The sequence below is a fragment of the Urocampus carinirostris genome, chromosome 16 (assembly GCF_059441175.1).
Source record: "Urocampus carinirostris isolate Australia breed hairy pipefish chromosome 16, RoL_Ucar_1.0, whole genome shotgun sequence".
NCBI lineage: Eukaryota > Metazoa > Chordata > Actinopteri > Syngnathiformes > Syngnathidae > Urocampus > Urocampus carinirostris.
This window is the reverse complement of record NC_142364.1, coordinates 30,202,988-30,228,533: the sequence shown is the minus strand read 5'-3', so window position 1 is coordinate 30,228,533 and position 25,546 is coordinate 30,202,988. Positions and strand designations below refer to the sequence as shown.

The 25,546-nt window shown below is 37.9% G+C and overlaps 1 protein-coding gene across 1 annotated transcript; it reads right to left on the bottom strand.

The window, feature by feature from the left end:
- Positions 1-121: 121 nt before the first annotated feature.
- ghrb (growth hormone receptor b) lies at positions 122-25,546 on the bottom strand. Its single transcript, XM_088355737.1, has 9 exons — positions 25,325-25,546; positions 22,098-22,176; positions 8,077-8,212; positions 7,293-7,471; positions 6,118-6,296; positions 5,054-5,198; positions 4,357-4,447; positions 4,097-4,166; positions 122-2,589 (listed from the first exon to the last, which is right to left on the bottom strand). Exons 1-9 carry the CDS (start codon positions 25,367-25,369, stop codon positions 1,756-1,758), a joined length of 1,758 nt encoding a protein of 585 aa, XP_088211863.1. The 5' UTR covers positions 25,370-25,546; the 3' UTR covers positions 122-1,755.

The following is a 25,546-nucleotide window of genomic DNA, read 5'->3' as shown; positions in this document are numbered from 1 at the left end:
TTACCTTATTCAAACAAGCAGGCTTTTGATCAGAATCCGCATACAGCTTGCCAATAAGTTGATCTGTATTTGTCTAGAATATTTTATATCACATAAAAACCAGAAATAAACCACAACAAACCAACATGCATGAGTTTTTAATACTGTATATCAGTTTGAAACACAGCAGCACATTGTGAAGGGATCTGAATTTAGGTGACAATGAACTGTCTATTTACATCACAGCTCACCAACGTAGTGCCCGTGGACCAGATAAGAAAATAGCTCACTTCATCATTATCATTCTGGTTTTCTAGGGAATATAAAAATGTAAACAGTGGAAAATATTTAGTGAAAGTATTTTATGTTAGTAATAGCTGTTTTCCAAGTGCCAGATGAAATCATTAACATGATCAGTGTCTCTGCATCCATGATTAATTCTTAATAACTCTATATACATATTTTTAGAATTAATTTAGGTATTATCGCTGGTGCCCTTTTTCGATGAAAGATGATTTGGTGGTTGACTGAGATCCACTCCAAATAATAACTTAATGAGAAGATAACAGCGATAATACAATAAGATATTTTTTTATTCGAATATAAAATAGGTAGCCTTTTCCATTAATTTATAACAAAGTAGTTATTTGCTTCAAAAGGTTGATGACCCCTGATTTACATAAAAGTTTATACAGAATATTCAATCCAAATATAATTTTAGAGGGCTATACAAAATCCACAACCTCTCTGTATGAATGAATGCATGCGTTTCAAATGCCAGTAAGTGGTATTAAAGAGAGGACCCTTGATACTTGCAGTAACGAGAAACTGGCCCTGACGCAAATACCTTAAATATGCCCACAAACTGTCCCTCGATAGTGTTTACAAAAACATAAGAATCAATAACATGCATATTGCATGTACACAACAAATGTATCAATGAAACAATTGCTGGCAAAACGTACTAAAGGATCATCAACATTTACATAGCATCTACACAATCAATGTAACATAGCAAATTTCAGCAGTTAAATTGTTCTGATGTGATGTCACACACGGGTGTGCATTATCAGGTTACACTTGACATTTTTACATTCATACACAATCATACACTTTATAAATGTAGACGAATCCATCCATTATCTGCACCGCTTACCCTTAGTAGGATCGCGGTGGTGCTGAAGCTCATCCCAGCTATCTTCGGGCAGTGGGTCAGGGGCCACAGTTAACTGGTCACCAGCCAGTCGCAGGACACACAAAGACATATAACTCACTTGATCATTCACACCAAGGGACAATTTGGACCGGCCGATTAACCTGCTATGTATGCTTTTTGAACATGGGAGAACATGCAAACACCGCACAGGAAGGCTGGTAGCTGGATTTGAACCCTTGACCTCAGAACTGTGCATCGGATGCGCTAACCACTCAGGTTTCGTGCCGGCCTAACTCTTGGTTAGTTGGATCCCTTAACCAAAAGAGTTGTAGGGGCACCATTTCACGTGGTGTGTCTTGGGCAAGACAGACCGTATTGATAAAACTTCTCGAATGCAGCCCTGGTTTCAATTTCAGTTCTTTGTAGACATTATAATACACATTTTTGCCACTAGGGGTAGCATGAACCCGATCTTGCTACATTGGTTGTCTGGTCATCACCTTCTATTTTGGGTGAACAGACATCCAACACTGAGGCACTAGACTCTCTGTCATAAATCTTGAAGACTGTTTTAGGAGAATGTCTTATGTTGATTTAATTTCAAAAAAGCTGTTGCAAATTTATGGTGTAATACTTCCCAAAAGATCGGGGGTCAAGTAGCCGTCTGGAATCGGCACGGGTTTCGGGAGGCTCACCTGCAGCGCAGGTATTGAATTTGGAGTTAGGACAAGGCCGTTTTGCGTGTCCACATCTTTTACTATGGTATAAACAGGGGTAGGGGGAAGGTGGAATGAGGGGTTTGTAACTGATTCATCAAAAGGTTTTTGGTAATCTTCTGGTGATGGACCAGTGATAGAACTTAAGTCTTCCCTTGTTGAGTGTAAACTATTGGAATTGCACTCGGGCAAAGATTGGTGATCATTGATCTCCAAAGTGGATGGCTGAATAGTGGGCTTGTATTCTGGTTTCTCTGCTGTTTGGATATCTTTCAACGTTTTTTTTTCCATTTCAGTGTCAGGCGACAGCATTACTTTGCCATATGGCTTCACTTCACTAACCTGCGTGTACATTGTCTCTCTAGCGGGCACAACTAAAGGCAGCTCACTAGTCACAGCGCCCCGGCTCGCAGGTGGAGGTCCGAAAAAAGAAGTTGAATCCTTATTGCGGCTTTGATTGGCAACGATAGAATGGGGATGTGATGTTTCTGCATCAAGATCTGGATCGCAGCAGCTGGCGTGGCCAGAATCATCGTCCCTGAAAATGATGGAAAGACGTGAGCAGTTTGAGAAAAAGGATGGGTCCATGAGGAGATCTGTGTCCAGGTTGGCTAGTCTGTCGCCCTGCTCCTCGAAATCTAAGTCGATGAATTCCACCCAGGGGTCGTTAGTGTACAGCTCTGGCCTCAGGTCGGGGGGAGAGCCCAGAATGGACGTCAACTCCTTTAGCTTCCCTTTCTGTGGTATGAAAACAAGTACGAATTCAATACACTACCATTCAAAAGTTTGAAGTCACAAAAGAATTTTGTGGTATCCATGAAATAAGTCACACTTTAATTTATCAAATGAATTGTCCATTGTCTGCTCTTCTGCCCATATTCATTTCTCATCAAAAATATAGCTTTTTCTTTGCCACTCTGCCCTGAGGGCCAGCATTTCAGAGTTGCCTGTTTACTGTAGATGTTGACACTGGTGTTTTGTGGGCGCTATTCAACGAAAGCTGCTAGCTGATGCCATGTAGGGCGTCAATTTCTCAAATCAGAGACTCTAATATACTTGTCCTCTTTCTTGGTTGTACAGCAAGGCCTCCCACTTTTCTTTCTCCTCTGGTTAAAGCCTTTTTGTGCTGTTTTTTAAAGGGAGTAGTACACACTGTTTAGGAAGATCGGCAATTTCTCGCATGGAATAGGCTTCATTTCTTAGATCAAGAATTGACTGTCGAGTTTCACGTGACAGTTCTCTTTTTCTGGCCATTTTGAAAGTTTAATCACATCCATAAATGTGATGTTACAAATACTCGACTAGCTCAAAGGGAGGTCAGTTTTCTAGCTCCTCTTAGGTTATGTTAAGCTGTTAACATTGTTGCAGAAGGGTTTTTATTCACCAATAAGCCGTCTAACGCAATTAGCAAACACAATGTACTATTAGGAACACTGGTTTGCTGGTTGCTGGATTTGGTCTATATACACTTATGTAGATATTGCATTAAAACCACACATTCTAGACAGCTCCATTAGTCACTTACCACGCAAGCAATGTATTGGGTGTACTTCTGATTAATTTATTCTTATCTTCATTGAAAAATTAGTGCTATTTCTAACGTAGGATTTATTAGAATGAAAGGGTTATGGTGGGGGCTTTTAGAACAGGTGGGAATTTCTTGTCTGAGGTTTGGGCTATCGTCTGTTCTCCTTGCAAGTTCAAAATTGATAGATGTCTTCTTCCTATTTTAAACGTCTACTAAACTATAAGCATATCACATATCATTAACATGATCAGTGTGTTTATTGGCATACATGATTATTTAGAATAATTATAAATACATAGATTTAATTAGGCTGTCAATTATGCATGAAATCATTCTTATTTGGGTTTACTGTGCCTAGTGATATGTATTCATATAAATTACATGCTCACTATAATGTCATAATATCAAAGTTATAATAATTAAGTTATTTCATAAATGCCTTTCGCAATAGTCAGTAACAAAGGCGTGACTCTCAATTTCAAATAGGTTGCAATAGACTTTAACTAGGTTAAGTTTAAAATACTGGTACCTTCAATATGCCAAGCCTTTAAAAGTAATGATTACTGGGATTCCTGTTTTTTTTTTTCAAAATATCAACTTCTTAGGCCACCAGATACTGTAACTCTATCATAAGTTTCCAAATTTTACTTCAGAACCTATTTTTCCTTCTCCGTTTAGCAGGGAAAAAAAGTTAAATTTTATTCTTTGTGCATTTACCTTAAGCAATTCCGGGTCAATTCCTCTTATTTTGGGTCCAGGAATGGGTGGCAGAAGAATAAACATCAACCTTTGGTAAGAAAAAGGAAACAGTGAAAAGCAAATACATGGAAAGTGTAACTTAGCTGGCAAATTGTTTGTTTTGTGCTTCGTATGAATATTAATTTGAACAAAGGCTTTTTGTAAGGGAAAGCCAAATTTTTTTACCGTTGTGTACATTTGTAAAATACCGGTAGTTGTAGCTATACACGTGTACATACTTTTCCTGCTGCCATACGATGACCAACATCAGGATGGCTATCAAGATCAAGGTGCCAAAGATGAGGATAGCCAATTTAGGAAATCTTGATGCTGGAAATGAAAAAAAAAAAAAAAATTGTAAATGTCATCATACTTGAACTCAATGTAGTGGAAATTACTGCACAATATAATATTTATGCAACTGACTGTAAAGTATTTCTCGTGAATGTAAGTTATTTATTCAAGGTTGGATTGTTAATTGTGTCATTAATGAATGGGTATGTATAATTCATCTAATGTTTAAATTTAATGTACCTGCGTGTGAAGTCGTTTTAGTTCCTGTTAGTTTTTAGTTCGGGCTAGCATGCGATGAATCTATTGGTGTATTTCACATCAATGACAGTTATAATTTAATGTTTTGTGTTTGGTTGTTTAATTTTTTTGTTTTAAATTTAATAACTTATATTGTTCATTTCAAATTTTCTATACTCATGTGACATTCTGTGTCTGGTGTGCTAAGTAATAGTTTGGGCTGGCATGCTAAAGAGGGTAACATAGTTGAACCACTTGAAACAACGTAGGGACTGAATGACAACTCAATAAATGGATATATCAATAAGTCAAGTAATTAAACCAAGAAGTAAATAGTTACAGTCAAATAAATGAATAACCATATATATGTGTATACATAATCAATTAGATATTTCTTTAAATTACCTTCAGATTTAATATGGATGAATATAGAGTCACTGAACCCTCCAAACTTCTTTTCACCATGTTTCTTGCAGCGGACTCTAACTTCATAATCGACATTACTTTGAAGTCCATACAGGGAAGAATGTGTGGTTTTAACAAGCTCTGCCTGTGGTCAACAGAATAATCACATTTCAGAAACAATTTGCGATCAAATTTCTAAAGACAAAGTATTATTATACAGTGTGTGTGTGTGTGTATATATATATATATATATATATATATATATATATATATAATGACAAGTTTTGAGACCCAAGTACCCCTTGTAAAATATTTGACAATGCATACAAAATAAATACATAAATGAATAAATACAGTAAATATTGTCGATAGAGAAATATATATTCACATATATCGTTGCTCATCTAGATTTTTTTTTTCTTATTTACTGTATTATTTTCGTTACTTTGATTATTTTTGACAGTATTTTATTCAATCTATTCATAGTACTCGTGATATTTCAACTTTTTTACCCACAAATTAAGTTCTCAATTTATGAACAGCTGTGGAAGTTATCTATCAAAAACACAACGCTTATCTTTGCATATGGGCATCATTGTCAGGTCTCTGGAGTTTCCTTTAATCCTCAAGGAACACTGAATGTCACCGCACAACCGCCAATGACAACGACACAAAAAGACATATCGGTGTTGCAATCCGGCCCTATTCTCCACAGTTGGAGTCTATCATCATAGGGCTCATATTTTATGACCTTATTCAGATTTTTGGCGCAGGAGTAAATGATGTGCTCGTCTTTGAAATTCCCATCTTGAATAGTCACATGACTATAATGTCACAAATGGACATGAATTAGTTCATTTATATGGCTGTGTAAGCCTAAAGTTTAAAATCCTTTAAGGCTCGTACAAAGAGAAAACTAAGATTTGTTTTTGCATTTGAGCATGCGGGTTTTACTCAGATGCGCTCGTTAATCCGAAAATGTAAAATCACACATAGCCCCTGTGGCTGCCTTGGCCTCACGCAATTTAGGAACTGCTATACGTAAAGCACATTTTGTCACCCACCGTCTCCCAATGCTCAGAATCGACTTTGCGATGTTGGACCTCGTACTGCAACGTCATCCATCCCATCTTCACGTCTGCAGATGGTGGCGGCTCCCAGCTCAGCATTACATCATAGAAGCTACCCGTCAAACTCACATTTAGCATTGTCCAGTTTAGGCTGAGAGGTGGATCCGGTTGCACTGCAGGGAGATTTTCAGTTGTTATCTTAAATATTCTACCTGTAGTATCATTTTGCCATAGCTGTTTTTCTATCTACTGTACTTCAGGAACTGTTTCCCTAGACCAGGGGTCGGGAACCTCTGGCTCGTGGGCCATATATGGCTCTTTTCATGAGTACATATGGCTCAGAGATAAAAATAGAACTTGCGCAATCATTTAATATATTGATACATGCAGCGCTGATTCTCGCACATGCAGAACCAAAATTATACCTATCTACTAAGGGTTCGGTCCTGTATATATGGGACACAATTTTAACTAGTTTATAGTCAAGGTGTCACCCCAACAGACCCTGTTGCGGCTGTAAATTTCTAAATAATTCTTTATATGGAGACTCATTAAACAATCCAAGTTAGTCGTCGAGACACTTTATGATGAAAAGCCACAGAAGAAACACTAACCCAAAACAAACTTTTTACCCAAAAGCTCTAGCAAAGCACCTAGAGCAATTTGATTGGCTGAGCGGGAGGAATGGGCAAAGCTATGCACATGGCGTGCACACTTTTTCTCCTCGCCCAGCGCCGTCCGCACTGAAGGTAAATACGTTTAGTATCTTCGTTTGCAGTATTGTGTGACATTTTTACAAAATAACTTTGCTTGCTCCTTGTTTTGAAACCATTATTTCGAACAGAAATGGCAGTCAAAAATGAGCCTTGACACTCTTAAGTAACTACGGGAGAACAGCAAATTTTAAGTGGTATATTTATATCTGACACAGGCTCTGGCATTATTATAATTTTATAGATTTGATCACATCATCACACACAGTGAAATGAAATGTGCCGAAGAATTCTCTTTTGACCAAAGAGCGGGTTTGGCAGTTTTATTGAACTTTGTCTTAAATATATGGTCTGGCTCTCTCAAGAAAAAAAAAAATCAAAAAGTTTGGCTATTATGGGTCTTTAGGTCAAAAAGGTTCCCGACCCATGCCCTAGACAATATTGCATTTATCTTACCGATGTCTTGAACGTTGAAGTGTTTCTCATCATAGAGAATTGTTTGGTCTCTTGAACGGAGCTGAACGCTGTAATCAATCCAGACAGATGTGTAGTTTTCGCTAAAAAAACACTCGTTTTGCTTCTTTGTGGAGTAATGTGGGCACTCGCTCCATTCCTTAGAAGACGGGTTCAGAGGTCTGCGGGAAAATAATTCTTACAATGTATTGTTGATACAATGAACAAGTTAAAGAGACATTGGGTATTATTTAGCGCCTCCCAGTAGTAAAGAAAACTTAATTCATTAAAAAATTTTTTGACTTGAGTAACAAGCAAAAATGAATGAACTATCATATGAACAGACAGAAAAAAACCATTTTGTGCTCCCCGCTCACAGCAATACATGATCAAGGATAATGGATCGTGGCTGCACGAGTGCAGTTCACTGATTGGTGGACAGAATGACAAAAAAGAGCGCCCAGGCCCAAGAAAGGTGCGCTCTACCGGCCCCTGCTCGCAGCCATATGCGATCAGGTATAATGGATTGTGGAATATTTTTTAATACGCAATGGAAAATGTACAAAGCACAAAGTAGCGAGGAATTACAGCATACGTTTTCTAAAAATATTTCTATTATTACTCATACAAATAAATCTATAAGAATGTTTTTCCCTATTTATGTCCGCTTCACACCTTAATGAATAAAAAACAATCACAATAAAACGAAAATAAGCTTAATTATTGTCCAACTAAACAGAGTTTTTTTCTCCGTGTCACTGTAGTCGGTTTGTAAACCCAGCCTTACATTTTGGTGATATAGAAGAGGCGCACATCTTCTGGCTTGGAACGATTCTGCGAGCTACCAACTTCCCATCTGCAGTGGAAAGTCTCCATGTTGGCAGACACACAGCCAGTCAGATGTGGGTACAAAACTGTTGAGTCTAGAAAAAAAGTTGAAGATGAAACAAACAAAATGAGAAAATGTTAGAGGGCCCCCAGCTTAACATACAAGTTAAAGGGACAGTGTGTATTTTTCGACCACAAGATAGATGTCCACGTATGGTGTTGTGCAACCAAAAACCAATGCTAAAAATCAAGAGAAAACAAAGTATGTAGACTCAAAGTGACCAAAAAGCACCATTTTAAAAAGAAATTACCCAGCCTTTTGTAAAAAAAAGAAGCAGAACAAATAATAATAATAGGGAAGAAGCGATAGAGGGAATAAAAAATGACACAAGGAAAAAACAAAGAAGGAAAAAAAGAAAAACAAGGAAAGACACCGAAAATTAAAGTAAGAAAGAAATACAAGAAATGAAAAAAAGGCAAAGAAAAGAAAGAAAAAAGAAAGAAAGGAACAAAAAAGAAGAGGAAAAGGCATGAGATAGCAAAAAAGGAAAAAGAAGAAGGGGGTGAATGACTAATGAATCAATAAATAAAGGAAGAATTAAATATTTAAGAAAAAGAAAAACGTGGAAAAAATGAAAAGAAAAAATGACAGTAGAAAAAATAAAGAAAAGGAAAAAGATAAAAGAGAGGAAGAAGGAAAAGAAAGAAAACGGAAAAAAAAGAAATGAAGGACTGAAGGAAAGAAAAAAAGAGAGAAAAAAGCTAAAGAAAAAATTATGGAAAAGAAAAAAACTACAAAAAAAAATATTTTTTGAGGGCTACTTGCTACCTTGTAAAATGAATACAAATGTCTCCGCTTATAATGTAACTATTTTTAAAAAAAGAACATTTATATCATTGTTCATGTATTTTTGCTAATTATTTCGATTAATATTCTTTAATACCAACCACATTTTTTTCTCCACTGAATGACACACACTGTCCCTTCAAGTGCAGCCCTAGCTGAATAATTCATTACTGATTTACTTATATTCACATTTATTCTTCATGTTTTTACTATAATCTGTAAATTTTATTTTGCATAGGAAACTTAAAAAAATTATAGAGGAATAATTTTATCAGAACAAATGAAGTACCCGTTAAGTTGCAGTGCATACACTCCAGTCCTTCTAGAAATCTTTTTACAGCTTTCGAGATGCACTTTGAGAAATAGCCATTTTCTCTATACAATACGGCACATTTTTATTGCTCTTATTTTGTCATAAAACTTATGTTAGTATGCCATTATAATTCATAAATGGCAGTCTAGTAATACAAGCTTAACTGACAGCCAAGCTTTTGTAGAACTAGAAATAGTTTGCTAGGTACAAAGTTAATCAGTTACTAGAGTGCAAACACATGCAATACAAGGTTTTTCCAGGCTCAGATTGAGGGAGCGTGGCACCATCCAAACTAGGGAGTAACAAGTACAGTTATCCATGTGTTCTTTGTAGGGTTTTTGATTCAAAAATGTACCCGTGACAAGCCAAAGTGTGAAAGTAGAAAACTCCATTATTTACAATTGTTATCCACTTAATACTGTATTTTCTGGACTATAAGGCGCACCTGAAAATCCTGAATAGGCTAGAAATTTGAAAGTGTGCCTTATAACCAGTGAGCCAAATATACCGCAAAACAAGGCGAATAAGATTAAATAACATTTTATGAGATACTACCATATCTGTTCAATGATTGATCAAACATCTCCGACCAAAATCTCAAAATGCAACGGGAATCGAACCTGTCACAACAGTGAGACCTCTTGACAAGCAATGGTACAGATGAAATGCGAAAAAGCATTAGGTTTTATTGCATCATCACACTATTTTTACTCATTATGCCAGAAACAAATGTTAGGGAATGGAGAAAACAAAGTTGTCCTGAAAGATAAAAATAAGCATTAAAAAAGCACTACAACTCTTTGGTGTATCTGATGATGACTGTGACTTTGTGTTTATTTATATCTTTGAGGAAGACTTTCTGTTTTCTCTATTATTTAAAATTCATTTCTGGCCCATTGAGTCAAACATAGTTTTATCCATCCATCTATCTACCTTGGTCATAACCTTCAAGAGGGGTGACCGACAGCAAGACAAACACATACAAATACAAAGAAAATAATAGGGGGGAAAAAAACAGCAAAACAACACACACACATTTTTTTGGACTATGGCCAACCCAATTGCCCAAACAAGTTAGGCACCTCGGCACCTAAGTTGGTCATGCTTTCAGATGAAATGGGGCATAAGAAAGCGGCCATGTCACTCGGGTCAGGGTGAAACAACACAGTCTTTTGTTCAACAGCACGGCCAGACAGCTTTCACTGGTTTACCCCTGCCGCATCATACGGGTTCCCAGCCCATCCTTAAGAATGCGTCCACAATCACACTATCCTTTCACAACACCTCTCCACTCCTTTCTATCACCAACAAGAGCTCTAGCTTCCATTATATTTAGACCTCTTTCCTGCAGTGCACTCATAACACCATCCATCCACGTCAATCGCGGCCTTCCTCTTTGTCTCCTTCCATTGACTTCTGCTCTGTAGATCCTCTTCAACATTCGCTCCTCATCCATCCTCTCCATGTGTCCAAACCAACCGAGTACTCTCTTCTCAACACGCTTGCTCAGTTCCACGACTACTCCAGTTCTGTCTCTCACAATTTTATTTCTCAATCTATCCAATCTTGTCACTCCTAACAGTCCTCAAACACTTCTTCTCAAAAACATTCAATTTCCTTCTTAAATCTGCAATCATACAACACACTCGGCACAATCACACTCTCATACAGTCCCCTCTTAACATCCATACTCATACTCTTGTTGTTCATCACTCTCCTCAGAGCACCCAAAACCTTGCTTCCTTGATTCACTCTGTGCAATACCTCGCACTCTGCAGCCACATCACAACCAGAGTACCTAAAGCTTTCAACTTCTTCCAGCACATGTCCATGCAACCTGATTTCTAACGTCATGCCCACTCCATCACGTAAACACTTCATCACCTTACTCTTCCCAACAATGACACATAACTTACGCCTATCACATACTCTTCCAAACTCCGTTACCAACCTTCTCAATGTTTCCTAAGAATCAGCCAGAAGCGCGGTGTCATTTGCAAACAACAACTGACTTACCTGCCACACTGTTCCACTTTTGTCAATCATCTCTACACCTCTGCCAAATACTCTTGAATTCACATCTCTCACCACACCATCCATGTACACATTAAACAGCCATGGTGACATCACACACCCCTGTCTCACACCAGTCAACACAGGGAACCACTCACCTGTCTCACTCCCTACTCTTACACATGCTCTGCTGTTCATATAAAAACTCTTCAATGCTTCCAACAACTTTCCACCCACTCCATACATCACCATCACTTGCCACAACGCCTCTCTATCAACTCTGTCATACGCCTTTTCCAAGTCCATGAAAGCCAAATTAAACATCCTTACCTTTTGCAAAATATTTCTCACACACCTGATCCACACATCCTCTTCCTTTCCCGAAACCACTCTGCTCCTCCATCACCACCTCATTCATTCTTTCTCTCACTCTCTTAATCAAGACTCTTCCATACAGCTTACCCGGCACAGACAACAAACTGATGCCTCTCGAATTGCTACATTCATACTTATCACCTTTACCCTTATACAATGGCACCACACATGCACTACACCAATCAACAGGAACCACACCACTTAAAAAGTATACATTCAACAAGTGTACTAACCAGTCAATCATAGCTGTGCCACCTTTTTTCAAGCATTCAGCAGTACAACCATCCAACCCAGGTGCTTTCCCCCCTTTCATTTCTTTCACTGCCTCTTGCACCTCCCATGTTTGCACAAGCTTCACATTTAAATCACCCAACACAGGCATTCTCTCCATACCATCGATCGCCTCGACTCTCACTTCTCTCCCATCCTACACATTTAGCAACTCCTCAAAATACTCTGCCCATCTCGTGCTGACTGCACTACCGCTAACCAGCAATATACCATCCTAATCTTTCACTTTGTCTTCCTTTCCAGACTCACTTTTTTTTACTCTTTTCACTTCTTTCCAGAACTCTTTTCTCCTTTCTCAAAGTTCATTCCTATCTTTCGACACCATTCATCATTTGCTTTCCTTTTCGCTGGTTCAACTGCCGCCTTTACCAACCTTTTCTTCACTTTATATATTTCATACGCATCACCACTCTTATCTTGCAGCCACTCCTCAAAGGCACGTCTCTTTTCTGTCACAGCCTCTGATACCTCATCATTCCACCATTCACTTCCTTTCCTAATACCTCGACCAACTTTTCTCATTCCACACACTTCTTTTGCACTCCTCAACACTGCCTCTTTAAACCACTTCCATTTAATTTCCACACTCTCCATTTCTCTTATACTAATCCGTTCATACGCTTCCCTTATCCTCTCTTTAAACTCTTTCCTTTTCTGCCTTATTCAACTCTGACATTTTCACCTCTTCCCTCACACTCTTCTTATAACTAGCACTCCACGATCCATCTATTCTCAGTTTTCCTTCCACATAAAAATGATCAGACATACCACTCATTTCACCTCTGTAAACATGCACGTCAAACAATCTACTTAACATCCCTTTCTTAACCACTACATAATCCATCAGTGCTCTGTCCACCATCTTGCCACTATCCACTCTGACAAAGGCATACTTATTCACGTCCCTCTTTTTAAACAATGTATTTCCAATCACCAACTCATTTTCCACACATAACTCAATCAATTTCTTCCCACTCTCATTTCTTCCTGGTACTCCATATCTACCAATCACATTTTCAACCGTTTCATCACGCACTCTAGCATTCAGGTCACCTAGTATTACAACTTTCCACCCTTCTTTCGCACTTGCCACACATTCAGACAAGTCCTTCCAGAACTCCTCTCTCTCTTTCCCCAAAAATAGTTTGATAATGATAATTCCTTCTTATACAATATCTGTATCACCTGTGGTCTAGTGGTTAGGTATTAGCGCTTTTACCATCAAGACCCAGGTTTGATCCTTTTTGCATACATTGTTTTGCCATAAAAAAACATTGGAAATCATTGCACTAATAATTACCCATGGGCCTTTATATATATATATATATATATATATATATATATATATATATCCATCCATTAATCTGCACCACTTGTCCTCAGTAGTAGTAGTAGGGTCGTGAGGATGCTGGAGCCCATTTCAGCTATCTTCTGGCAGTGGACACCCTGGACCAGGTGTGTGTATATTATATATATATATATATATATATAGTATATACCTTTGCTGTTTCAAACATATCCTGTTTACATTTCTAGGAAAGCTGCAGCAGTTAGCCAAACCCAACATTGCAGTGGGAGGTATGCTAATATGTCGGGAGGCCGCGTACTGAGAAGCAAAGTGAGAACAAGATCTGAGGTAACGCTCGCTACGGATGATAGATAACTCTGCGTGACTCCACATGCTTCAAGGAAAGAAGCGTCACTGGGTAAATATAATCTGTTTACTACATGACAAAGTGCTACTTGGAAACAGACTGTGCAGAGGATGCAGGGAAAAATCAATAGGATTTTTTTAAAGGTGCCTGCCTGTGTTCAGTTCATGCTTGCATTGGGCCGTGGGGACACGTTCAAGCATTTAGCTGACTAGAACAGATGAGAAGAGTGGAGCAGGTCAGGAATGCAGAGCAGTGGTTCTCAAATATGGGCATCATGACCCCTACGGCAGGGAATGGCAATAGAAAATGTCCATAATGGACCAAAAAAACAAACAAAAAAACCCCATCATATTTTCAGAACCGTAAAAAATTAAAAGTTTTACATAAGCCTCAAAGGCGGCACGACGGCCGAGGGTTAGCATGTCCGCAGCACAGTTCTGAGGTCATGGATCAAATTTAGCGACCAGCCTCCCTGTGCCGATTTTGCATGTTCTCCCTGTGCCTGCGTGGGATTCCTCTGGGCACTTCTATTTCCTCCCACATTGCAAAAACATGCTTGTAATTGGCCTGTCCAAATGGTCCCTAGGTGTGGATGTTATATAAGTTGTCCGTCTCTGTGTGCCCTGCAACTGGCTGGCAATCAGTTCAGGGTGTACCTGCCCAATGCCCAAAGACGCCTGGGATGGGATCCAGCATCCCCACAACCAACTTGTCAATACTGACAATAAGCGGTGCAGATAATGGATGGATGAATACAAGCCTTATATAATATACAATGGCATTACAAGATATTGGAAAACTAGCAAGAACAAAATTGTGTATGTACACTACTGTTAAAAAGTTTGTGGTTGCTAGGAAAAATACAGCCCATAAAATAGAATAGAATAGAATTTACTTTTATTGTCATTCTTTGTAACAATGCACATAGAACGAAATATCGATGGACACCTGAGCCGTACAGTTAAACTGTAGCGATCCAATGCAGTCGCAGCCAAACAGGGCGCCACCATTTTGGACCCAACTTGCTGTGTTGGGAGTCATTAGGTGACCAAACCCCCCAATTCCAACCCTTAATGCCGAGCGCCAAGCAGGGAGGCAATGAGTACCAATGTTGTAAGTCTTAGGTATGACTCGGCCGAGGCCTGAACCAGCGACCTCCCAATCTCAGAGCGGGCGCCCTACCATCTAGGCTACCAAACTTGTTATTGTGTTTAATACAATACCTACATAGGTGTATTGAGGCCCATTTTCCAGCAACCAGCGTTAGCGGGGTAGTAGAAAATTTGGAAACCCTTATGCAATGTTAGTAAAGCTAAAACAGTTTAGCTGGTTAGAAAAACTACAAGACTGACTATCCTTTGAGCTAGTTGAGTATCTGGAGCACCATATTTGAGGGTGTGATTATAATTTTAGAATGGCCAGAAAAAGAGAACTTTAGTGTGAAATTCATCAGTTTATTATTGTTCTAAGAAAGACTATTCTTTTCGAGAAATTGCCAAGAAATTGAAGATCTCCTACAATGGTGTGTACTTCTCCCTTCAGACAACAGCATAAACAGGCTCTAATCAGTGTAAAAAGAAGTGGCATGATAAAAAGTACATTATAGCCTTTGAGAAATAAACACCTTGCAGGTGCTCAACTGGAAGCTTGGTTAAATAGTAGCCGCAAAACACCATTGTCATCATCTACAGTGAAAAGGAGACCCAAGATTCTGGCCTAAAGGTAAAGTGACAAAGAAAAAGCCATTTCTGAGATTTAAATGGGCTAAAGAACACGGACATTGAACAACTCATTTTAAACTGTGACTTTTTCATGGAAAACACATGATTCTCTGGGTGACCCCAAACTTTAAATGATAGTGTACAGTATTATTGAAATTTACTAACATGGTTCCTACAGCTTAAGGCAGGTTAAATTTGAGACTTTTAAATACTTTTTAATGCCTTTTAAAATCAAATTTAAGACCAAGTCAACAAAAAAACAAAACAAAATTAAAATAAACAAAAAACAACAACAACAACAAAAAAACCCACAAATATGTCTAGCACTCAATACATTTTGGCTCGTACACATTACCTGGCACAGATTTTAGCCATGGCCAAAAACATTCACTTTATTAAATGTACACTTTCTGATGTTCCAAAGTAAAAGTCTCTGTCCGAAGTTGCTATGTGTATTGTGGGGAAACCTAAAGAGATGCGTCTGATCTGATCACCTTTTTGATACTACCATTATTGTGCTCACACTATGTTGCAACAAAATTGAATCGGTGAATTATTAAAAAAAGACGATTAATAAATAGTACAAAATTATTTTCGTTCAGAAAAATATGAATCTTCGTAGTGTGTTCATTTCCAAATTTGGATTTAGGACATTTCAATGCCAATTAAGACCTCTTTTTTAGAATAATCAATTCAATGCCTTCAAGACTTTTCAAAGATCCGCAGGAACCCTGTTAAAAACATCTCTGCAACACAATACTACATGAACTATCTTTTGGTAAGCCCTTCAGTTTAAAATAGAGTCACCCTGCAAACTGAGCAGACTGCATTTTTTGGTCCCATGTTAAAGTATGCACTTGCTCAATCTGTGCCCGCGAACACAAGCGTACTATGCCGTCAACTTGTTCACACTTAAGAGCCTCGAGACACGTTTCCAGTTTGGTAACATGTGCCGTTGGTTATTCTTTCTAATGCTCGAGAGATAAACATGTTGCGCAAAAGGTCCTTTTTTTCCGCTTTCCCTTTTTTCCCCCGCAGGCTGCTAATGATCTGAGATTAATAAACATCTGGCTTCATTATGTTTTGATTTGAATTTCCTAGAGTCTTGCTACAGAGATGGATTTTTATTCCAGTGGATGACAATATGCAATACCTTCTAAAACATGGAACTTTTTGAGTGACAGGCAGCATTGAGTTAAAATTTTGGCAAAAGGGCCAGGAGGAAAACAAAATATTGATTTTATTTTTTATATCTACTAATAGTCTAAATTCCGATAATTTAGGAATATATGAGGGGAAAAAACGTATGTAGACCTATCAAATTTTTCACAATATGGTTTGACATGGTTATTCAAAATTATTTATCATTTAAGGATATCATTTTATATTTTAACTTCTAATCCACTTTAAATCTTTTCTTTTACAGTAATTAAAGCGATTCCTTGTTTCAAGTTGGTCCATATTTCCTTTTTTAAAAATGTTCCTATATGTTAACAAGAAAATCGTGTTATGCAGAGGTGTACTTACAACCATTTTATAGACCAATTATACTCAATTGGGGGGAAGGGTCTTGAGGGGAGCAAGTGGATGTCTTAGTAGGAGAGAGGTACGACAGAAAATAATTAAGACACACTATTTATATTATATATATATATATATATATATATATATATATATATATCATCTTATCAGCTGCACCGCTTATCCTCAGTAGGGTCGCGGGGGTGCTGGAGCCCATCACAGCAATCATCGGGCAGTGGGCAGGGGACACCCTCAACTGGTTGCCGGCCAATCGCAGGGCACACGGGGACAGACAACTCACTCGCTCGGTCACACCAAGGGACAATTTAGACCGGCCAATTGACCTGAAATGCATGTCTTTGGAATGTGGGAGGAAACCGGAGTGCCCGGAGGAGAACATACAAACTCCGCACAGTAAGGCTGGAAAGCTGGATTTGAACCCATGCAGAAGGTTCCCACGACCTCAGAACTGTGCCGCACACGCGCTAACCACCGCGCTGCCGTGCTGCCCATATGATTTTATATATATATATATATATATATATATATATATATATATATATATATATATATATATTTATTTATTTATTTTTAAATACTTTATAAAATATATATTACAGTGTTCATTTTACCTCTGAAAAGTGATGGGTCCCGGGGACTCGCATGCTCAAAAATCTATGGGTCCCAACAGAGACCTATGGGTCCCCAAAATTTAGTGTTATCGAGGTTGAAATTGTAAATCGGCGACAAATATATAATATAAATCTATATATTCATTCAGTTTTAATCATCACAGTTTATTGGTAATACAAATCAGTTATCACTTCAAGATTTTTCAGCTCACAAAAATATTTTACACTGTACAAAATAATATTGCTGAAATAATTATATTAATCTATATTATTTTGTTTATTTTCTTTCGTTGAATCGTTCGCTTCAACACACTTGATTTCCTTGTCTCCGCGATCTCCGAAGAATTTCTCCGCCATTTTTTCGTGCCAGAATTATTGCTGTTATTATCACTTTCTGCATTATGTTTCGACTTATTACTGACAATGATGAAATAACCAATTTTGTGTTGATTTTCACCTAATACTAACTGTTTTTTCAGAGGCATACTTATACCTGTCAACCTCCAGGGCTCCATGTCCTTACAAACTGTTGTATTTCCCTTACAAAATACAAAAAAATCTTACACCATATTTTTTTTTTCAAACGTGTTTATTTATGTAGTTTAATATGTTATATTGTACATGTGTTTTCTTATATCATAGATTTTGTTAATGAACGTTTTGTTGTGAGACACTGAGTTGCTCGACATGAAGGAGGTTTATTATAAAAAAAAGTTCAAAAATGAAGTAGCTTGGACTTTCAATGCAGAAGGAAAAAATACATTCAAATATAATTAAGTAGAATAATACATTTTCTTATTCAAAAAATTAATTCATTTTCTGCACACAGAACGAAATGTCGATACACCTGACCCGTACAGTTAAACTGTAGCGAGCCGATAAGATACCTGCAAACCTGCCTTTTTAAATTTTCTCCTTTTATACTTCCTTTTTTTCTTAACTTTTTTATACAACATAATAATTCGTAATATGCATAAAAGCAAGTGAGCCGTTTGAGAACCGGCTCTTTTTGATGAGTTGAGCTGAAAAAGCCGGTTCTCTAAAAAGAGACGGACTTTCACTACACAACTCAAACTCGTTTGACTTGATTGATTTGCCGTAATCATGATAGTTGGTGTTTACCGGATGAAATTTACGTTTTTCTTGTACGACGTACATGTCTTAAAATGCATAATAAACGTACTTTGTAAGGCAATAACGTACAGGCTGACAGGTATGCATACTTAACCTTCCCTCGCCGACAACCACCACAAAGATGACGTAATCTCGAAGCAACGACATCTCGTTTGCCGAGATCGGCGTGCAGACGAAAACTCGAACCGCGAAACCAAAACAACAATGGCGGAACTGCCTTACGAAAAGTTTGGAGTGCGGTAAATCTTTGTTAAAAAAAAAAAAAAGTAATTGGGTAATAATGACAATTTTGTGTCAAAAAAGTTGCGTCCCGGGGACGCATGTTGATTTGACACGATGCGTCCCCAGCAAAAATGATGCGTCTAGGACGCAGGCAAACGAGAACACTGATATTATCTATATATATATATATATATATATATGTATATGTATATATTATTCTCTCTCTCTCTCTCTCTCTCTCTAAATATAAATTGTTGTTTTTTTGTTAAAACAAATATATATCTTACTGACGTGCCAACATTTTTAAGACTTTATAAAATAGATTAAAGACATTTAATGCCAATTAAGGCCTTATTTTTAGAATAATGAATTCAATGCCTTTTGAGGCTGTTCAAGGGTCCACGGAAACCCTAGAAAAGCAGCTTCAACACATTGTTAATATTTATTTTAAATGCCAATTGATGCTTAATAAGCACTGAAAATTACATGATAGAACCCTATGCTGCATGGGGTTTCTTTTGAGAAAATGGAATATCCCACCTCGGTAAACAAACACAAATCCCAAATAATAAGCAGCAATGAATGTTGGGATCTGAATGGGTAATGAAAACCTCATTCAATTAATCCACAATCGGGATTAGTGGCCCCAATGTGGTGGATTCACACTTTGAACAATTTACCATTGTTAACCTCACTTTGCTCTGCAAAATTCCTGGGAAGCCATTTCCTAGAAATTGCGCAGGCTGCTCTACAGCTGGAGGCTTTTTAAACAAGATTTACTGCCCTTGCGTGACAACCTTCTTGACAAACTAAAATCTATTGAGTTATTTAAATGACTTTGTTACCCATCAAAAATACTTTTATCATTTTGCGCTAGTGTACAAGAACCAAGAAGGGTGATATGCAGGGTTGAGTAGGGTTACTTTAACTTGATTACTTTCAATTAGTTTTGGATTACTCCAACACCAAATATGCTAATAAAAGACAAAAGAAACTAAATATGAATACAATTACTAAATTTTGTGCAGGCTTGGGGAGTAACGGAATAAATGGAACGGCAAAAATTATGTTGGCAAGCTGTTTGGATTTATTTTCATTTTGTTTCTGTCGCATTTTATGTTAGTTTTGCCGGAGATCAAAGAGATCAAAGCCAGGAGAGAAAGCTTACCACGTGTTGTGAGTCATAATTTTATTCATAATTAGTTTCTTTTGTCTTTTATTAGCATATTTGGTATTGGAGTAATCCAAAAGTAATTGAAAGTAATCAAGTTAAAGTAACCTTACACAACCCTGGTGATATGGCCCCCAAAAAATTAAAACTCCATTTAATCAGTCAACCTCACAAAATAACATTTATTCAAGAGGGAAACTACAATATTTGACCCCTAGATGTTGCTGTATTGTGTAGTGCAACGGAAAACTGTGCTACAAAGCACAAGGAAGAATACAAACTAGGGACTGAACCAAACTGCACCATTTCCCTTCTCATGTTTCTGCCCACCCTTTCACAAAGTTTTTGTGGGTAATCTTAGCACACAGGTGTCAAACTGGCGGCCCGCGTGCCAGATCAGGCCCACCAATGCTTTAAATCCGGCCCGCAATACAACAGTAAGAGAAGCGCAAGAGGAAAATGAGCTGTAGTTTTAAATATTTCCACCGGATGCCACCAAAGCCAGGTAACACCTGCAAGACAATTGTGGTAGTATTTCTCAATTTCTCTCTGACTCACTTCTTTTTTATTTATTCCTCCCTCTTTTTCTTTCTCCTGATCACTCTCTCTTTCTCTCTCTTTTTCTCTTTTCTCTATTCCTCTCTCACTCTCTTTCTTTTTCTGTCTTGCTCTCTTTCTATTTTCTCTCTATAATTTACACTTTAATTCTCTTTCTTTCTATTCTTATTTCTTTCTCACCCTCTTTCTTTCCTTTTTTGACCTCTGTCTCTCTCTCACCTCACTTTCTCCTGTTGACTCTTTCTTTCTGTCGATTCACTTCTTATTCTTTTTATCTTTCTCTTTTTTCACTTTCTTTTTCTCTCTTTATTCATTTCCCCCTTCTTTTCCATTCATATATATTCTGCTGTCTCTTTTTCTCTCACTGTTACCCTGTCTCCCTTGTTCTCCATATCTGTTTATCGCTCTCTTTCCCTCTCTTTTTCTCCCTCTCTCTTTCTCTTAAACTTACTAGTCCGGCCCCCATGAGAATTTTTATAGCATTTGTGGCCCAGCTAAAACGAGTTTGACATCCCTGCCTTAGCAGCAAGATGGCAGACAAACATGTCTTTACGTACATCTAAATTTAAAAAAAAAATCACATATCATGTATTTTTGCGTGTTTATTAAAATCACTATTTTTTTTACAGGCAAATAGTGTATTATTTATCTTCTCCTAGTGGTAAAAAAAAACCTTCACTCATACACCATATGCATATAGACAACAAGTAAAACTACATGAACTATCAAATAAACGTGCATGTCTAAAATACTCGTAGGTCAAGAAATTAGCATCTAATTTACATACCATGAGCCTCAGCTAGAAGGAGCTGACATAATCTTGCTGCGACAGCAACTCAAAACTTAAAAAACTTACCCCCATTTTTATTTCAATTTTATTTAATATATGGATGAATAGAAGGTGCAAAAATATGCAAACATCTTTTTAAATGACATTGACGATAACAGAATAATTGGATGGGCTTACTTTATCGCTTTTACTCATGAATTGCTGTGGTATATCAGTTTTGATTTGAAAACAAAACTAAAAAAATATTTGTTTTCCTTCTCGGAATGTTTTCCAAATTTTAGCCGATTGCAACCCGGGAATAAAAAACTTTGCCCGCTCCTGCTTTTAAGGGACAGTTTGTATTCATCAATCACAGATGTCATTGTATGCCACACATTTTTATTTCTCATTTTCTGCCCAAACATTTTTAAGGTTTTGGGTACCTTTAGCAGGAAGATAACAGAAAAGTATGTCAGCGCTTTTAGGTGAGGCTCATGTTATGTAAAATAAATGCAAATTTTTCAACCTATGGGTATTTAAAAAATGCATGTTTATAGGATAGTTACTTTTCCTTACTAATGAAATCAATATTGTTTTTAGTGAATACATTTTTACCCCTAATAAGTGCTAAATAATACTCGCTGTCAGCAAGGAAATTAAGAGCAGATTCATGATTCCCGTACTTTTAGTTTTCCCAGATGGCAAAAGCCCTTGAACAAATCCTACCAAAACAAGGCTCCTTATCTTTGAAAACATACCTTCGTCAGAAACAGATTCCAGCGCTGTTGCAGCGACGCAGTAAAGAAAAAGAAAGAAAACAATACCCATGACGTTGATCTGCGGAGGAAAAATATAGAAATTGTGATTTATCTTGTGATTTAATACACACAGAAGTACATTTGCACGGTGAGTCAGAGACAGCCTGTCCTCACCTCATGTCAGAGTACAAAAACATGCACCTGGAAAAGAACATTGCCCAAAAATTGTACATCAGACGCCTACGTTAATTTACTCTCGAGATGATTTTGTGCTACATAATTTACATTGTGCTTTCCCAGACAAGAAGGCGCACCGGAAAATAAAAAATTGCCGATAAATTTGAAAGTGCGCCTTATAAGCCTTATATACTGAAGAATAATGATGGCTACAATTGGATATGCATACAATATTTTTTCATTTACGTTAAAAGTATTTATGGTGTACTACCGTATTTGTGCAATGATTGATCAATCAAAAAACGCTGACCAAAATTGCGAAACATTGAATGCAACGGGAATCAAACCCAGGTCATGGTGTGTGAGAGCGCCATTTTTTTCTCACGGTTCCAGAGATGAATATTAGAGAACGGAGGAAACAGAAAGTATTCTTAATATAGGTGTTAAGTAGAAATGAGTAATATATAGCTTACATTTTCAGTTGCAAGAAGTTATTCCAATAACAATATACCACCAGGAAAAGCTACCAAAATTTTTTTTTGCATTGCTCAAAATAAATGTCCATAATTGATATGTTATCTTTGCAGTAATACACATTTTAGGTATGGCATGCACCTGTCCTCTTGAGGGCAACTAGCAGAGGGCGATGACACTTCAGAGGACAGTGCCAGACAAACTAATGCCACCTGCCGTTAATCACGAGGGAAGAAGTAAAGCAATGACAAAGCGAAGCCACCAGAGAGCAGGCTTAGCTACATTTTTAAGCAGACTTGTTGAGATAATTTTGTGTTTTCAATGAAAAGGTTACACTTTTACTCATCAAACGAGTTGTCCAATGTCTCCGTTCTTCTGCCCATATTAATCGCATCTTTCAATTGGCCAGTCTTAGATAGGACTTTTTCTTTGGCACTCTGCTTTGAAGGCCAGCATCCGGGAGTCACCGCTTCACTGTTAACGTTGGCACTGGTGTTTTGCGGGTACTATTTAACAAAGCTGCTAGGTGAGAACCTGTAAGGCGTCTATTTCTCAAACTAGAGAGTCTAATCTACTTGCCATCTTGCCACTTCTTTTTCTCTTCTGGTTTGAATATGTTTGTGCTGTGTTCTGAAGGGAGTCGTACACACCATTTTAGTAAATCTTCAATTTTTGGCAATTTCTCACATAGAATGGCCCTGAACCTTTGCACTGTGAGGCTAACACGCTAACCACTCAGCTGCCATCATCGCAGAAATGTTTTCTAATCATTCATTAGCCTGATAACAGTCTTAGCAAACACAATGTACTATTAGAAAACTGGAGTCCTGGTTGCTGGAAATGGGCTTAAATACATCGATGACCTAGGGCAGGGGTGGCGAACATGTGGCTCTAGAGCCGCATGCGACTCTTGGCCAATAAGAATGCGGCTCTTTGCCTCATCATATTTTCTATATACTGTACTGTGGCTCTTTGCCTTGTTTCATATTTAGGTATTTTTTGTGTGTGTTGAGGGTGGACACTTTCCTTGAAATCAACACAAGAACGATACTTGTTAAAGGAGAGGAGTGTGTTATGGGAAATAATATGTTTTTTTTATTGTGTGTGTTTGTCTGTCTGTCATGGCAGGTCAGTGCGTGGTGTGGCTCTTTGACTCTCACAGTTAAAAATTTCGGCTCTTTGTGTCAAACTTGTTCCCCACCCCTGACCTAGGGTTTTATGAGTACATATTGCTCGGAGATAAAATTATACCCCTGCAAATCTCCTCCTCAGCATTTCAATCCTAATGGGCAGAGTCTAATAGCCAATGCAGATTTACTGGTATAAATGGTTGGGTCCAGAATATAAAGAGCTTAATCCACACTACAGTTTACAGTCACAGTGTCACACCAACAGACCCTGTTTTGGCTGTAACTCTCTAGGGTGTCCTTTAAATGGAAGTCCATCAAACAATTTATTTTTACTACTGAGACACTTTAAGATTAAGGCTCGTTAAACAAATTTTAAACATTCCAAAACGTGAGCGAAGAACACAGAGCAATTTGATTGGGGAGCGGTAGGGGTGGGCTGAGCTACGCACACAGTGCACTTAACTCTGCCCAGCAACATCTGCACCAAAGGGAAATACGTCAGTATCCTTGTTTGCAGTAATTTGTGACATTTTTACAATAGAACTCTTCTTGCACCTTGTTATGAAACCATTATTTATGGAAAAAAAATAAGATCAAAATGAGCCTCGACGATCTTAAGTAATTGCGGTAGGGAGAGAAGTTTAAAGTGTTGTATTTGTTGATATGGGAAGATTTTATCAAATCATCTAAAGTCACACAGTGAAATAAAATGCATTAAAAAAAACAATTTTTATCCGGAGAGCGGGTTTGGCAGTTTCGCTGTATTTTGTCTTATGGTATGTGTCTCTTAAAAATATTTTGCTATTATGGCTCTTTGGGTCAAACAGGTTCCCAACCCCTGACTTCTATATGGATATAACATTAAATCCACACATTTGTAGCTAAAATAGTCATTTACCAAATTAATAATGTATGGGTGTATTTCTGATTAGTTGTATGTTATCGTCATTGAAAATAACAGTGCTTTCCCTTCCAAGCGATCCCAAACCTTTGAACTATTTGCAGTGAGGTTGTTGGCCTAGAGAAGGATGGGCGCCACCAAGTTGTACTTGCCCAATACTCACCACAGGAAATGGTGCCCCTACGACCCGTCTGGTTAAGGAATACACACACCCACCTACCCAGAATAGAAAGTAGTACTGTGATTTATTTAAAACACCTCCACCAACCCAGTTGTGCTTCAATAACACACACATTCAACTTTAGTACACATTGTTCAGCCTGTTGACTAAGATTATAAAGAACATTGTGTTTACATTCATTCCAAAATGCCATGCCAGATGGATTTCCCCCCTCGAGGATTGTGCAACATTCCCAGAGAAAAGTAACAATAACAGCAGAGGACTTGCGTCTTTCGCCCCTTTTAAAAGCCACATCGAAAAAGTTTAAGCACTTTCGTGGGACGCCAAGAAGTAAACACACAAGAGCTGCTTCCATTCCACTCACCGCAAAGGAGCGGAAAACAAGCGAAGCACATCCGCGGGATTCCATCGCTTCCCTTGATTCAGATAAGCAGGAATCGAAGAATGAATTTCCTCAAAAGCTCCCGGTTTGCGACACCGAAAGGACGGGAATAAAAACGTGGCGATCGATCAGTTGCTACGTACTGAGTAGTTGTTGAAAGGTAGACGTGGAGACGTTTGCGCCTCCTGTCGGTGAAAAGCGGAA

Coding starts and splice junctions, on each gene's coding strand:
- ghrb (XM_088355737.1), bottom strand. CDS start 25,369: ATGGAATCCCGCGGATGTGCTTCGCTTGTTTTCCGCTCCTTTGCG. Junction 6,297..7,292: donor CTTCAACGTTCAAGACATCG/GTAAGATAAATG, acceptor ATCTCCCTGCAG/TGCAACCGGATCCACCTCTC. Junction 2,590..4,096: donor TTGACCCGGAATTGCTTAAG/GTAAATGCACAA, acceptor TTCATACCACAG/AAAGGGAAGCTAAAGGAGTT.